This window comes from Hipposideros armiger, unplaced genomic scaffold (genome assembly GCF_001890085.2).
Source record: "Hipposideros armiger isolate ML-2016 unplaced genomic scaffold, ASM189008v1 scaffold_429, whole genome shotgun sequence".
NCBI classification, from domain to species: domain Eukaryota; kingdom Metazoa; phylum Chordata; class Mammalia; order Chiroptera; family Hipposideridae; genus Hipposideros; species Hipposideros armiger.
In genome coordinates, this window is record NW_017731779.1 from 1,402,632 (window position 1) to 1,416,223 (window position 13,592).

Sequence of the window (13,592 nt, forward strand, 5' to 3'; positions counted from 1 at the left end):
CTTAGCTGTAGAGAGCAGTGTCACTGGCCCTCATATGTGGGATCTGAACTGGGGCCCTCTGGCGTCCCAAGCCAGCTCTTAACCATCGCGCCACTCGGCTGGCCCAGGTGTAAGTTTTATATACGTCAATTAGGTCAGAATGGCTAACTGTGTTGTTCAACTCTTCTATTTTCTTTTTTTGTTTATACAATCACTTATAATAGAGATGAGTTGAAATCTCCGAATACAATTGTGAATTTGTTTATTTCTCCTTTATGTTTGTCAATTTTTGTTTTATATGTTTTGAAACTTTGTGTTAGATGTCCACATGTTTAGGGTTATTATGTCTTCCTGTGAAATTGACTTTTTTATCATTATGAAATGTCCCTTTTTATCTTTAATAATACTTCTCTTCTGATATTAGTAACTTGAGAGATGACTACATTTTGATTAAATACTGGGGGTGCCAAAAAATGTATACCTATGCCTTGTATTCATCTTTTGATATCAGTGTATATTGAGTATTACAATTTTAATACAGTTTTTTCCTTTCTTAAAATGTGCATACTTTTTTTTTTGGCACCCTCTGTACATCTATGAATGGAAGCTCCTACTTCCAGAAGTAATCATTGCCATGATTAGACAATAAGAAAGTTAAACTTTCATTGGGAAAATCATCATTATGCCAAGTCAAATTTTGCCCTCTGGTAGGTAGCTTCAACCATTGGTACTTATCTGCTTTAGTAAAGCAACTTATGGTAAGCACAGTAGTTAACATGGGCTTCGGAGTCTGAAAAGTTTGATTAGGCTTGGTTATATGACCTCTCAAGTCTTCAGATTTCTCATCTATAAAATAGGTATGATAATACTCATCTTTAACAGTGGTGTTAGGATACTTAAATGCATTAGGTGCCTAAAACATAGTAACTACTCAATACTGTTAGTAATTATTATTAGCTCTCCATGACAAGGTAACCCTTCAGGTGTTTGAAGATAACTGGCAATACTCCATATAGTCTTTTCACCTCTAGGTAAAACACGCCTACTTCCCTCCACCATTTCTCATAGGACATAGTTGTCAGACCCAGGCCCAGATACCAGTCTTTGGATTCACTTTTTTTTTTGCCAATGTAATATGACCTATATTCCAGATCTTAACTACAGTATAGTGTGACTAATTACCTCTTATGCGCTGAGCACACTTTAGGCCCAACACAGGGTTTTTAATGCAGCTTAAGATCCTAAGATCACAATTTTGTTAAATAAATGATCTACTGCCCAGCAAGGTTGGCTATCAATCACCCTTTGTTGGGCCTGAGTCAACAACTACTAGTTGTTCAATCTGTTATAGATCCAGTTAACTATACTATTATTCAACCCACATTTTACCACTTTATGCATAAGGTATGTGCTGTGTGGGTCCTGGACCTGTTTGTCCTCAGATCTATCCCTAAATTGGTCTTCTCTGCCTTGAACTGCAGGAAGGCTGACTTTTGCAGGTTGGGTATTCCAGACTCTTGACAGCCAATAGGAACATGGTGGGAAGACTGGAGGGTGAGAAGGAGGGAGACGTTAGGGTATTTCTCCCCCATGCTCTATGCTATGCCTCTCCAGCAATAGCCACATTTCTTCCCTGGCCCCAGCTACCACTGGACAGGCCCACGGGGTTCCAGTGTCTGTCATGTGACTCTGGCCCATGGGACCTATTAACCCTGCCCTCCCCCTTCTCCTCCAGCCCAGTGGTGGTAGCAGCTTCGTGCTATTTCTAGTTGCCGATTTGTCTCCCTGTTCCCAGGTTGGCTTCTCAGTCTGTTCCATCAACAGAATTACTATTTTCTGACTTAAATTTCCACTGGTTTAAATAGTTTCTGTTTTCTTGGTTGCCTCTTACTATCTGATTTATATATTACTGGCAACTCAACCATTTCTGAAATAAAGGTAAGCTGTACATAGTATTATCTGCTTTATCCTCATAAAGACAGTAACTAAGGTAAAAAATGTATATATGTAGTTTTACATGACTTGGTCTTAGAGAATCCAAGCAGGTTTCTAATAATCACTGATATAAATCTTTTAGGATTGCTCTCAATTCACTGTTAAATGGTTTAGAGAGGTACCTCATTAAACAGTTTATAATTCCCAGGAACTATTTCCCCCTTTAAAATTCATGCCATTGTTTTCTTAACTCCATCTTTCCTAATTCTCTCCTGTTTCCCCAATGGAGATGAGACATTGAGGTCAGAGGTTTAGCCCCTCAGTAGGTTCTTTTAGCAATGCTTTCTCTGGGACCGGGGGCTTCATGCACCGTCATCTTTTCACTAGCACATTGCTTCTCTTGGGCTGTTTCTTCCCTGTGCCCTTTGTCTTCCCCTTTTTAGGGGTAAAGACCTTTCCTCTTGCAAGAAAGAATGGGAGTCATGCTGCCTGCTTCCTCCACTTTCTCAAGCTGCAGTCTCTACCTTGGGCTTTTTTGTTGAAGGACTTTTGTAAGCCTCCACTCATTCCAGGTGTTGACTCTCCCACCTTCCTTCTCAGGCTTTGCCCAGGCCTTCAGGCTGGTTTGGCCCTTCTCTTCTCAGTGCTTGCTTTGTGTCTGTCAGGAATCCTTTGCATGGGCAAGTTCTCAATTTGTGGACTCACTTCCTGGGCTTTCCTGGCCTCTCAGAGCCACTGTGTTCTTTTCTTCAGCCATGCTCCCTGCCCTTCCTCAGATATCTCAGCATCTTGCAGTTGCAGCCTGACTTTTCAGAAACTGCAGCCTCCTTTTACTGTCTCTTGTAGATTCTCTAGCTGTTCTACCTACTATTTTTTTCCTATGCTTTTGAAATCTGTTCTCTTTTCACTGTATTTAATATGAACTGTTGCCCAGACATTAAAGAAGGTGCTTGCTATAAACTATTTTCCAGGTTTATGCTATAGATCAGGCATTCTAAGAAAATAGGTTGTCCATCCTCTAGTCCTATTTCATTTAAGCAAACCCTAAGTGGGACCCCATATCTCCCCTGCTTCCTTCAGAGACCCCTGATCAGGGTACAATACTCTTAGGTGATGGTCTTCAACTTTTCTTTCTTTTTTTTCCCCTTGCTTGCATTTCTCCTAACAGAATTGTGATGCAGACTGCACCCTCTCATGTACTGAGTTGATTCTTAAAATTTTTCATAAGTTTCTATATTGGAAAAATATATGATATTTAGCATCCTATAAACATTCATATTTTTAGTAAAACAATTATTTCATTCTTATATATGTATCCAGTGTCATTTAGAAATTAAAGAAGGTGTTTTTTTATACACATCACCATCCATTGAAAAACACATAACAAAAATTCTTCTCTAATGGTCAGAGTTTTACAATACTTTGTTTCTTTTTATTTCTTGAAACTCAGTTCCCATTCTACTTTTTCTATAGGATTTTATCTTAATGCCACATGTTTGGAAGCTATTATTGATTATTCTATGTTTCTTTGCAACATAGCTATTGAAATTAAAATATTTTTTCTTGTGACCATAAGGCTTTAAGTGTCCAAAGTTTTCTTCTGCATTAAAATCTAATTTCTATTATTATCAGCACATGTAAAATCAAAGTGTAAAATATTATGAATATTGATAATTATTAAAGATAAAAACTTACTAGAAATGTATCTCTTAATGGGATGGATGGGGCTGATTTTTCAATTTGTTCATGAATCTTGGGATGCATATGACTTATGGTTGAAATGAGACACAGTTCAGCATCAATTCTATTTCTATTTTTAATTTTTTGTAGCTATAAGTGCTAAAGAATCTTGCTTATATGAATAAGTTGATGGGATGGAAGAAGTTGTGTGATAGTAATGTCATTTCATTCTTTGAAAGCTTTATGTTTTATATGGCAAAAATTACTTCATCTTTTATTATCAGTTATTAACTCTATTAGGGCCTTCTTCAATTTTGTTGAAAACAGAGAATTTGATACTTCCTGATTTGCAAAAGGATTTTTTAGTCATTACAGTTTGGTAAGTTATCAATATTTCTAATCACACTTTTGTTTAGGACTATGGAGGTTTTTATACTGTAGGGCAATGCACTATATTCATGATGGGTAGCAGGTAGGCTCTTTATGAAGTGGGAGAAAGCAATACTAAAAGAGGAAGTGTACTAGGGGAATTCCAAGAGCCTTGCCTGTAAGGCACATTCTCAGGCACACTCAATTTGGGGAAAGAGTACTTGGGGAAGATGAAGATCTAAAAAGTCATGTCCTAAAACTGCCTATGCCTGTGCATGTCTTAGAAAGTCTTTGTGATCCCCATATGCCCCATATAGTTTGAAGACCATTAACAATTTAAGAAATTAATTAATGAAGATTTAAGGAATAAATCTGTTCCACATCTGAGCTATCCTGGTCCAGGTGAGGAAGCAGACAGAATGCCTCCCCAGGAATAAGCAGCAGCCCTCAGCTGCAAAAAAGAAATGGGATGACAGGCCCCAAATTGCCCAAAGACCCTAGATGCATTACAGCATTCAAATGAGATCAATAAACATGGGGGCAGTGATTTAGGTGTGCAGATAGCAGAGTACATTAGGGGATCATGAGAATGTAAAACCATCTTCCGTTCTGTTGATTGAACTCAGACTAAGTTCAGTGTTCTGGAGTTCCGCCCAGTTGATGCCTGGATGAAGGAAATGCAGTAAAGATAGAAGGCAGTCACATCCAGGTTGCAAGCTTTCCTGGTGACTCATGGGGAGTTGAGGAGTAAGGAGGTCACTGTCTCTGTAACAACTGAGGGTCTTTGAACCAAATCTCTGGACAGTCACCATATCATATGCCAGGCACCACGCTCAGTTCTTTATGTTCATTATCTCTTTTAATTTGTATAATAATCCTATGTAGTAGGTGCTACCACTGTTATCCTTTGATAAATAAAAATGTGAGATTATGAAAGGTGAAATAACCCAGCCAAGGTCACCGGTGAAAACAACATCCACCCTCATATCTTATCCTTTTAGTTTGTCCTTCTTTGTACCAGACCATTGCTGCCAAGGTCACTGACTGGTCTTTAAGGACCAAAATCCACAGGCTCTCCAGAAGACAGAACAGAGAAGCCTGATGGAAAATCGGGGAAGAGGCAGAGAAAAACTGACATAGTGTAACTCGGGCAAATCAATGAAGGCTGAAAAGCACAAGACGACGATCTGAGTCAAATCTATTCTTTAATAGTTCTTATAAGTCTTTCCTAAAATGACTTTCCTAGAATGAACAAGAGCTTGAAGATGCTCTTCAGATGTAGGTTCTTGGCTTATGTTGTGTTGGAGAGAGCCTTGAACCCAGAGGAATAGGGACAGCTATTGACTTAACTGGGCTCCCTCGGGCCACCCATTTCACTTCTCTGGACTCCGACTGCTTCATCTGCAATAGATGAGACTTGGACTAAAGTAGTGCTTTCCAAACTTTTTAGACTGACGCAGAGTGAGAAAAAATATTTTATACCATGAGCCAACACACACACACACACACACACACACACACACACACACAAACACAAACATACACACACACACACACACACACACTGTCTGAAACAAGTTTCACAAAACAACACTCAGCCCTACTATTAATATATGATGCCCTCTGATATATTCTATTCTATTCATTTTGTTTATTTAATTGGGAACAAAATACCCACCTGGTTACTACTTACTAAACTGACATTTTAATCCATTAGTGGATGGCAAACCATGGTTTAAAAAGTCTGGACTGAGGTGATAAGCTATTCTGAAAGAGTAGCTTACTAATCAAGTTAGTGTTGTTCCTTGTGAGAAAAGTGAATTAGGCACAGCCTATCTTTGGTACCCTCCCACCTCTGAAGGAAGGACTCATTTCCTGGCTTCTTTAGACCCATTTATTCCTGCAACTCCTACCCCTATTTACCTTTGCCTTAGCTGCTTTATACTCAGAAGTCAAAAAATATTTCTGAACAGGTGCATTTCTTTTCTTTGAAATAACTCTGTCTCTTTAGAACCATCCTCCCAGCTTTTGTTTGAGCTCACTTTAGGTCCTGTGATGGAGAGATGCCTCCATGGATTCCAGTCCCAGAAACTACTCACCTTTGACTTTTAGAGTCACGTACTTGTAGTCCCAGGCGCTCCTATAGACCATCACGCAGCGGTACTGCCCTGCATCCCTCACTTGGACTCGGGGGAAGTGGAATAAGGCCTTTCCCAGGGGCAGCTTCTCCTCCAGCACAGTAATACTGTTGGCGGGCATATTGTCTTCCACCTTTTGCAAACTGGCTTCTACATGTCCAAATTCCGCACGATCTCCAGTGTCAAAATCACACTCCAGGGTCACATTGCTGCCGTAGTCTACCACATACAGTTCCTTAGGGACCGTCACTGTGAATAAAGCTGAACAGAAAACAAGACATTCTTCCATTGTCTGCCTTCACATTTCAGTTCTGTACAGAGTGGGAACTGAGGAGACACAGCCTACTACCATTTTCCAGGAAATACTTGTCAATAACTGGGCATTTGATTGGGTTCCTTTCTCTCCTTCCCCCATCCAGTCTGGGCAAGCATGGAATTTTAGATCCAATGCTCTGAGGTAGTTCTTTCCTCTCAACACTCCACACCTGTGCAGCTGACTGCCTTCCTGCCACCGATTATCCAGGCTCATTTTCTTTATATGGATCAAATTACATCATTCAGTCCCTGCAAAATACTACTTCCTCTCACCAGTGATAATAATAATAACTATCACGTGTTGAGATCATGCTATGTGTTAGGCCTCTGCTAACACGTCTTCCCAGGAAAACAGTGAGGTAGAACTATCCTATTTTTTAGAAAATGAAACTGAGACACAGGAAGGTTAGGCCACTTGCCTAAGATTGTACAGCCAGGGGCAGATCCAGGTATTGCTAAATCCCAATTGCTGTTAATCACCACATCAAACAAGCCCACTGAAGAAACTTCTTTTCTATTATATCAACAAGGGGAAATGAAGAATAAACTACAATATTATTAAGTGTATACCTACTATGTGCCAGGAACTGTGCTAAGCTCTTTGTAACTATATCATTTAATCCTGAAAATATGACCACGAAATATGTATTATCATCACCATTTTATAGTTGAGGAAGCTGGCTCAAAGAGGTTTGCCCCAGAACATACAAGTAGTAAAGTTAAAATTCAGAGCCAGTTAGGTGTTTGCCTTCAAAACCTGTAGTATTATAATCCACGGAAGGAGCATTTCCCAAAATGTGAGGTACATGCCAGTAGAAGTATACAAAATGATTTTAGATAGGGCCGAATCAAAACCTAATGGAGTTGGATTATTCAGAGAGGAATTTATTCCCTCTTCAATTCTATTGTATTTTAACCCTTCAAATTACATACGAGTATAATTTGCAACCAGACTCTCACAATAGGTATTTTTCCTTTTAATAAAACAGGAAGCTCTGAGGCAGATAATAGTATCTGGGTAGATTTTAAGACCACTTTACTTTCATCACATTTATGTGTGTTCATATCCTCTATTTACCAGTACCAGTGATAGTGGTTTCTCATTTACTGCATGCTATACTATTTTGTTCAAAAAATAAAAGCTGAGTTGATTTAAAGAATTTTATAAAAACAATAGTGTAAAGTGCTGTCAACATGGCAAAACTAATGAAGGTAGTGTATGCATGAATAAAGTGTGAGAACTTGTACAAATTATGCGTCTTCCATCATTAATGAATGGCTATTCATTACGACTGAGGTATAGCAAGATCTTGAAGTAGCTCCTGAATCATGACAGAGAATTCGATCAAATTATGTTCAGTAGAGCTTGCTTCACCCATTCATTGATTTAATCAGTCAAATCAACCATTCAATAAATATTTGGGGAGGCTTCTAGGCATATGCTATTTGAGGAATTGTTTCCATATACAACGTGGTATGAAAAGAGCATTGGATTTAGTGACAGATGAACCTGGGTTCAAATTCTGCCTGTATTGGGATTATGAGCCCTTTGAGCTTGATCATGTCATTTAATCTCTATGAATCTTGACCTCTTTATTTGTAAAGGTACAAGGTGAATATCTACCTCTCAGGATTGTGGTGAAAACTAAGAAAAATGGCACATGTGAAGTAGCTGATTTTGGCAGATGATGGATTGTCAGCAAACATTGGTTCTTTTCTTTTGTAACATGTTTTAATTCTTGGGTAAACGGTAATCTATATATAGAATGCATGGCCTTTCATTATTAACCACAAAATTTTATTAACCAGGAAAGCTCATTCCCTGACCATCCTAGACAACAGATTTCACAGTGTGAGTTAATTTTTGAGTTTTCTGTTGCTTAAATGATTTGCATTGCAATTCTCTTCTGACTCAGAGTTTTCCTCCTGCTGTCCTACAAGTCGCTGAAGGCAGTGACCAGGTTGAGTTTGTTTTGGTATCTCCAGTGCCCAGCACCTACTAGGTTCCAGGTAAGGTTTTGGCAAATAAATGACAGAAATGGGGAGAGGGAGAAAGGAATGATAAGGCTAACCATATTCCTTTCTGTCATCAAAATACAACTTGCCCAAGATTGCACAAATTGGCTTTCTTAATCACCACCCAGCACACTTGATAGGAAGTGCTGTGCACAACTTGAGAGTTATCAAAAACGATGGACAGGGCCATCCGAGTGGCGTGTTGGTTAAGAGCTGGCTTGGGACGCTGGGGGGCCCCGGTTCGGATCCCACATATGAGAGCCAGTGACACTGCCCTCTACAGCTAAGATGCTGAACAGCTTAACTTGGAGCTGGGCTGCCGTGAGTCCTCGGCAACATAGGCTGCAGCCCCTGCTGTAGTGGGTTGCCATGGGCTACTGTGTGTAGCCAGCAGCCAGCGTGAGTGGCCAGCAGCTGCAGTGAGTGGCCTTCCAGAAGCCGGTGACTGATCTGCCTCACCCGGGAAGAGCGCAATGATGGTGCCAACTTGAGCCAGTGAAGCAACGTCCTCCACAACTAGACTGAAGAACGAAAGGACAGCAACTTGTTCGTTCCCTTTCCCCCAATTCCCCAGCGCTGTTCCCATCCCCCAATTCCCCAATAAAAATCTTAAAAAAAACCCCAAAAACGGACAAATTTGCATCTTGCCTCCAACCCCCGTTTTAACCACATTAACAAGCTTTTCTAACAGAGATCTATGGCACAGAAAGGTGTTACATTTACCCAGCATTCTTCTGTGCAGGATGGGGATGGGGCAGGGCTATAAAACAAGTGCTTCTGTGTAAAACAATGCTAATCACACCTGCATTTGCTTGGCCAGGTTGAGAGGATTCTGGGGTGAAGTGAAAAGAGATGTTGTGCTTTCGAATTTCCTGTACGATTCCATTTTGTGGAATCCAGTGAACACTTGTTATAATTCTCACACTGGGTCTCCATAATGGGGCCCTCTTAAAGGCAGATCCCTTTAGGATGGGAATCATCTTCAAAGACTTGAGTCTCAAGTCCCCTTATAACTAAGACAGAGCCACATGACACCAAATCTGCTCTGCCCTGAAGAATAGTATTTATTCATTTATCAAATATGTATTAACCATTTTCTATGTACCAGGTTCAGGAATTTACACTATTTTTACTCTTCTCATAGTACTTCCTTGTCTTCTTTTATTACACATGATTAAACAGGAAACAAGGAAGAGAAACAGAGCTCACAAGGAAGGTTAGTGGCGGAGCCTGAGATAACAAGAATTAGTTAGAGGACTTTGGGTGTGTCTCTACTGAATTTATTTAGCAAATTTATTTATCACTCTTATGCTTTCTTCTCATGAGAAGGAGCGCCTGTAACTTCCTCTGGAACTCCCCGTAGCATACAGCAGAACTCCCCTCTTTACTGTCTGGGCCTTTGACAAAAATCTATTTTCTATGAATACTTGCTTTTTCTCTCTGTCTGGTACAGAGTGTGTGTGTACAGGGGTTGTAGGCATAAAGTACGCTACCTCTCAGACAGGTGACATTCTCCAGCTAATGTTCACAAGAGAAAAAAAGCAATTAACAAACATAAATCATGTATCTGAGTAGCTCAGAATAGCTAGAAGATTGTTATTTGGGGAGGCTTCTAAACATGTGAATGCCTTAGGAGCCTGTAAAATTAAACTCTAATTCTTTTGTGAGGCCAGCATCAGTTTTTCTCTTTTTAAAAAATGTCTCTGAAAGCTTCTAACGTGCAGAGATCATTGAGAACCATTGGTTAGACAAATAAAACACCTGCACTTGCAAATATCTTTTATCATCCTGTCATTCAAAGTGTTGCCCTCAGCTTCACCTGGGAGCTAGTTAGGAGTGCAGAATGTCAGGTCCTGCCCTAGACCTGGAGAAGCAGAATCTGCATCTTAACATCGTTGGGGTGATTCGCATGCACATTGTCATTTGAGAAGCAGAGTTATAACATTGGTCTGTATTTGGACTGTTAATGGGAAGTAGAGCAATAGTTAACATTTATTAAAGGCAGTGAGCCAGACACTGGGCTAACCTTTACATCACCTAATTTAATGTTCCCAAAACTCTGTAAGATAGGAGCTACTATCCCCAGTTTACAGATGGGAACACTGAATCTTAAAGAAGTGGTACAACTTGCCCAAAGTAAAAAAGTGGTAGCTCATGGAGTTGGAATTCAAACTCATATCTCTGTTTTGAAAGTCTGTGCTCTACAGATATGACTATTTATTAACTGGCATGTATATATTACATCCATGAACAAGATAGATATGCTTCTCAGCTTTACGCTAAGGAAAAGACATTTGTTTTCTATTTTATATGCCATGTGGTTAGTAAATCAAGCTTTAACCTAGCATTGAACTTCTGAAGTTATCAGACAAAGGGGGAAATTTGTAAGTTTCCACCACTGCAAAATGAAGAAGACAAAACAAGTCATTTTCATTCATTTCATTCAATTAAAGGGTAAAGGACTTGTCCAGGGCATAAAAATTTCATATATGCAGCTTCTTTAGGCAAATTAAAGCAGCTGCCTTGAGTAATGCTGGAAACTTTTTAAAATTTTATATAATATATACATACTTTAATATCATATTGGTCCACTGAGCATCCATAATTTAACAAAAGATAAGAATCTATGTAATCTAGTTAAACATACATAAGATTAGGGTACACATAGTGCTGGAGCCTTTTTGAAAGTTCTTGGGGTAACTTTGCATTTTGTTTGCAAGTAGGCATAATGGTAGTCAGCACCTGTCACATCTCCAGGAAACACAAAATAAATCATTTGCATAACCTCCCAAGATAGCTTCCTCTTTAAACTAATTTTATACTTTTTTTTCCATTTAACAACAGAGCCTTAAGTTTGTTCAGACTTCCTATCTAATGTACTTGAAATGTAGGGGGGCTACTTTACACAGACACAGCTTTCAGAAAACTCTACTTTCTGGCTTAAGATATGGGTGCCTGACTCATGTACTCCTCTTTGTAGGAACACTGGAAGGAGACATTTTGTCTCCTAGAAATCCTTTTCCCAACCTGATTCTTCTGCTTTGTATACCTCAGGGGTCAGCAGAAGTAGTTTTTGAGACCAAAGATAGGGTAAGTGGACTGACCCAGGGTGTGGTCCCTGCCTCAGAGTGACCTCAAGCAGCACCAAGGTCATGTGACCCCCTGCTTCCCTCTTCAGAAGATGAAGAAAGAAGGAAACATTAATGAAAAGGGTAAGATTGGGGTTACTTTTTCCTCTAAGACATGACAAAATACAAAAATAAATATTTCCCCTTAAATGTATCTGGGTTACAAGATGTCATTAGGTTTTGAAAAACTATAAGAAAAAAATGAACTATAATGCTGCAATAATAAAAGAGTGTGATCTATGTGGAAGGATATACATATAGATCAATAGAACAGAATGGAGAGTCCAGAAATAGACACACACAAATATGCCAATTGATTTTTGTAAATGTGCAAAGGCAATTCAATAGAGAAAGGTTAATCTTTTCAACAAATGGGATTGGAGCAACTGGGTGTCCACATGCAAAAAAAAAAAAAAAAAGCCTCAAGCTATACTTCACACCTTACATAAAAATTAACTTGGGGTGAATTATAAACCTAAATGTAAAATGTACAATTATAAAGTGTTTAGAAGAAAGTCTTTTGGACCTTGAGTTAGACAAAGAGTTCTTAGATATGACACCAAAAGTACAATCCATAAAAGAAAAAATTGATAAATTGAACATCAAATTAAAGCCTTTGCTCTGCAAAGACATTGTTAAAAATGCAAAGATGAGCCACAGATTGGGAGAAAATATTTGCATATCACATAGTTGATATAAGACTTATATCCAAAATTATAAAGAATTCTCAAAACATAAAAAGAAAATAAACAACTCAATTAAAATTGGTCAAATAATTTGCATACACATATGGATGGCCAATAGGCATGTGAAAATATGCTAGATATTAGGGAAATGCAAATTAAAGCCAAATGAGATACTTACTCACTTTTAAAATAGCTTAAAGAAGATAAATGTCAATACCAAGTGCTGACAAGGATGTGGAACAATTGGAACTCTCATACTTTGTTAGTGGAAATTGAAAAATGGTATAGACACTATGGAACTGTTTGATGGTTTCTTATAAAGTTAGATATATATTTACCAAATGACCCAGCAATCCCTCTCCTAGCTATTTACCCAAGTGAGATGCAAACCTATGTTCCCACAAACACTTATGTACAAATGTTTACAGCAACTTCATTTGTATTGCCAAAAATAGGTAACAACCCCAAAGTCCCTAAACTGGGGAAATGAATAAACAAATGTGGTACATATATATGTGTATAGTGGAATACTACTCAACAACAAAAAGGAACGAACTATCAGTAAATAAAATAATATGGATGAATCTCAAATGCATTATGCTAAGTGTAAGAAGCCAGACAAAAAGAGCATCTAATGAATGATCCCACTTAAATGGAATTTTGGACAAGTTAAAACTATAAGACAGAGAATAGTGGGTGCCTGGGCTTAACAGTTGAGAGAGGGTTTTTTTGTTTGTTTGGCAAGTGATGGAACTGTTCTGGATCTTGATTATGGTGGTGGTTATATGACTGCATTTGTCAAAACTCATAGACATTTTTATGAAAAAGTAAGTTTTACTGTATATCAATTTAAAAATAAATATTTTAAAAATAAAATAAAAATGTTTTCTGCTAATTTTTTTAATTAAAATTTATTGAGTGACAATGGTTAATAAAATTACATAGGCTTCAAATATACAATTCTGTAATATATCATCTATATATCACATTGTGTGTTCACCACCCAGAGTCAGTTCTTCCATCACTATATATATATGATCCCATTTATCCTCATCTACCATTCCCCTCCCCCCTTACCCTCTGGTAACCACTAAACTATTGTCTGTGTCTATAAGTTTTTGTTTCTTTATTTGTTTGTTTTGTTCCTTTGTTGCTTTGTTTTATATCCCACATATCAGAGCAATCATATGGTTCTTGATGTTTTCTGTCTGACTTATTTCACTTAGAAGGATAATCTCAAGATCCATCCAAGTTGTCACAAATGGCACTATTTCATCTTTTCTTATGGCAGACTAGTATTCCATTGTGTATATATATATATATATATATATATATATATATATATA

General features: G+C 38.3%; 1 protein-coding gene across 4 annotated transcripts in view; it reads right to left on the reverse strand.

The window, feature by feature from the left end:
• PDCD1LG2 (programmed cell death 1 ligand 2) overlaps window positions 1-13,592 on the reverse strand; it is a 68,167-nt gene that overhangs the window by 29,936 nt on the left and 24,639 nt on the right. For all 4 annotated transcript variants that reach the window (XM_019664731.1, XM_019664730.1, XM_019664729.1 and 1 more), the window contains exon 3: window positions 6,063-6,362. In XM_019664731.1, the coding sequence (XP_019520276.1) occupies window positions 6,063-6,362 (300 nt within the window). The remainder of the gene's footprint in view (window positions 1-6,062; window positions 6,363-13,592) is intronic.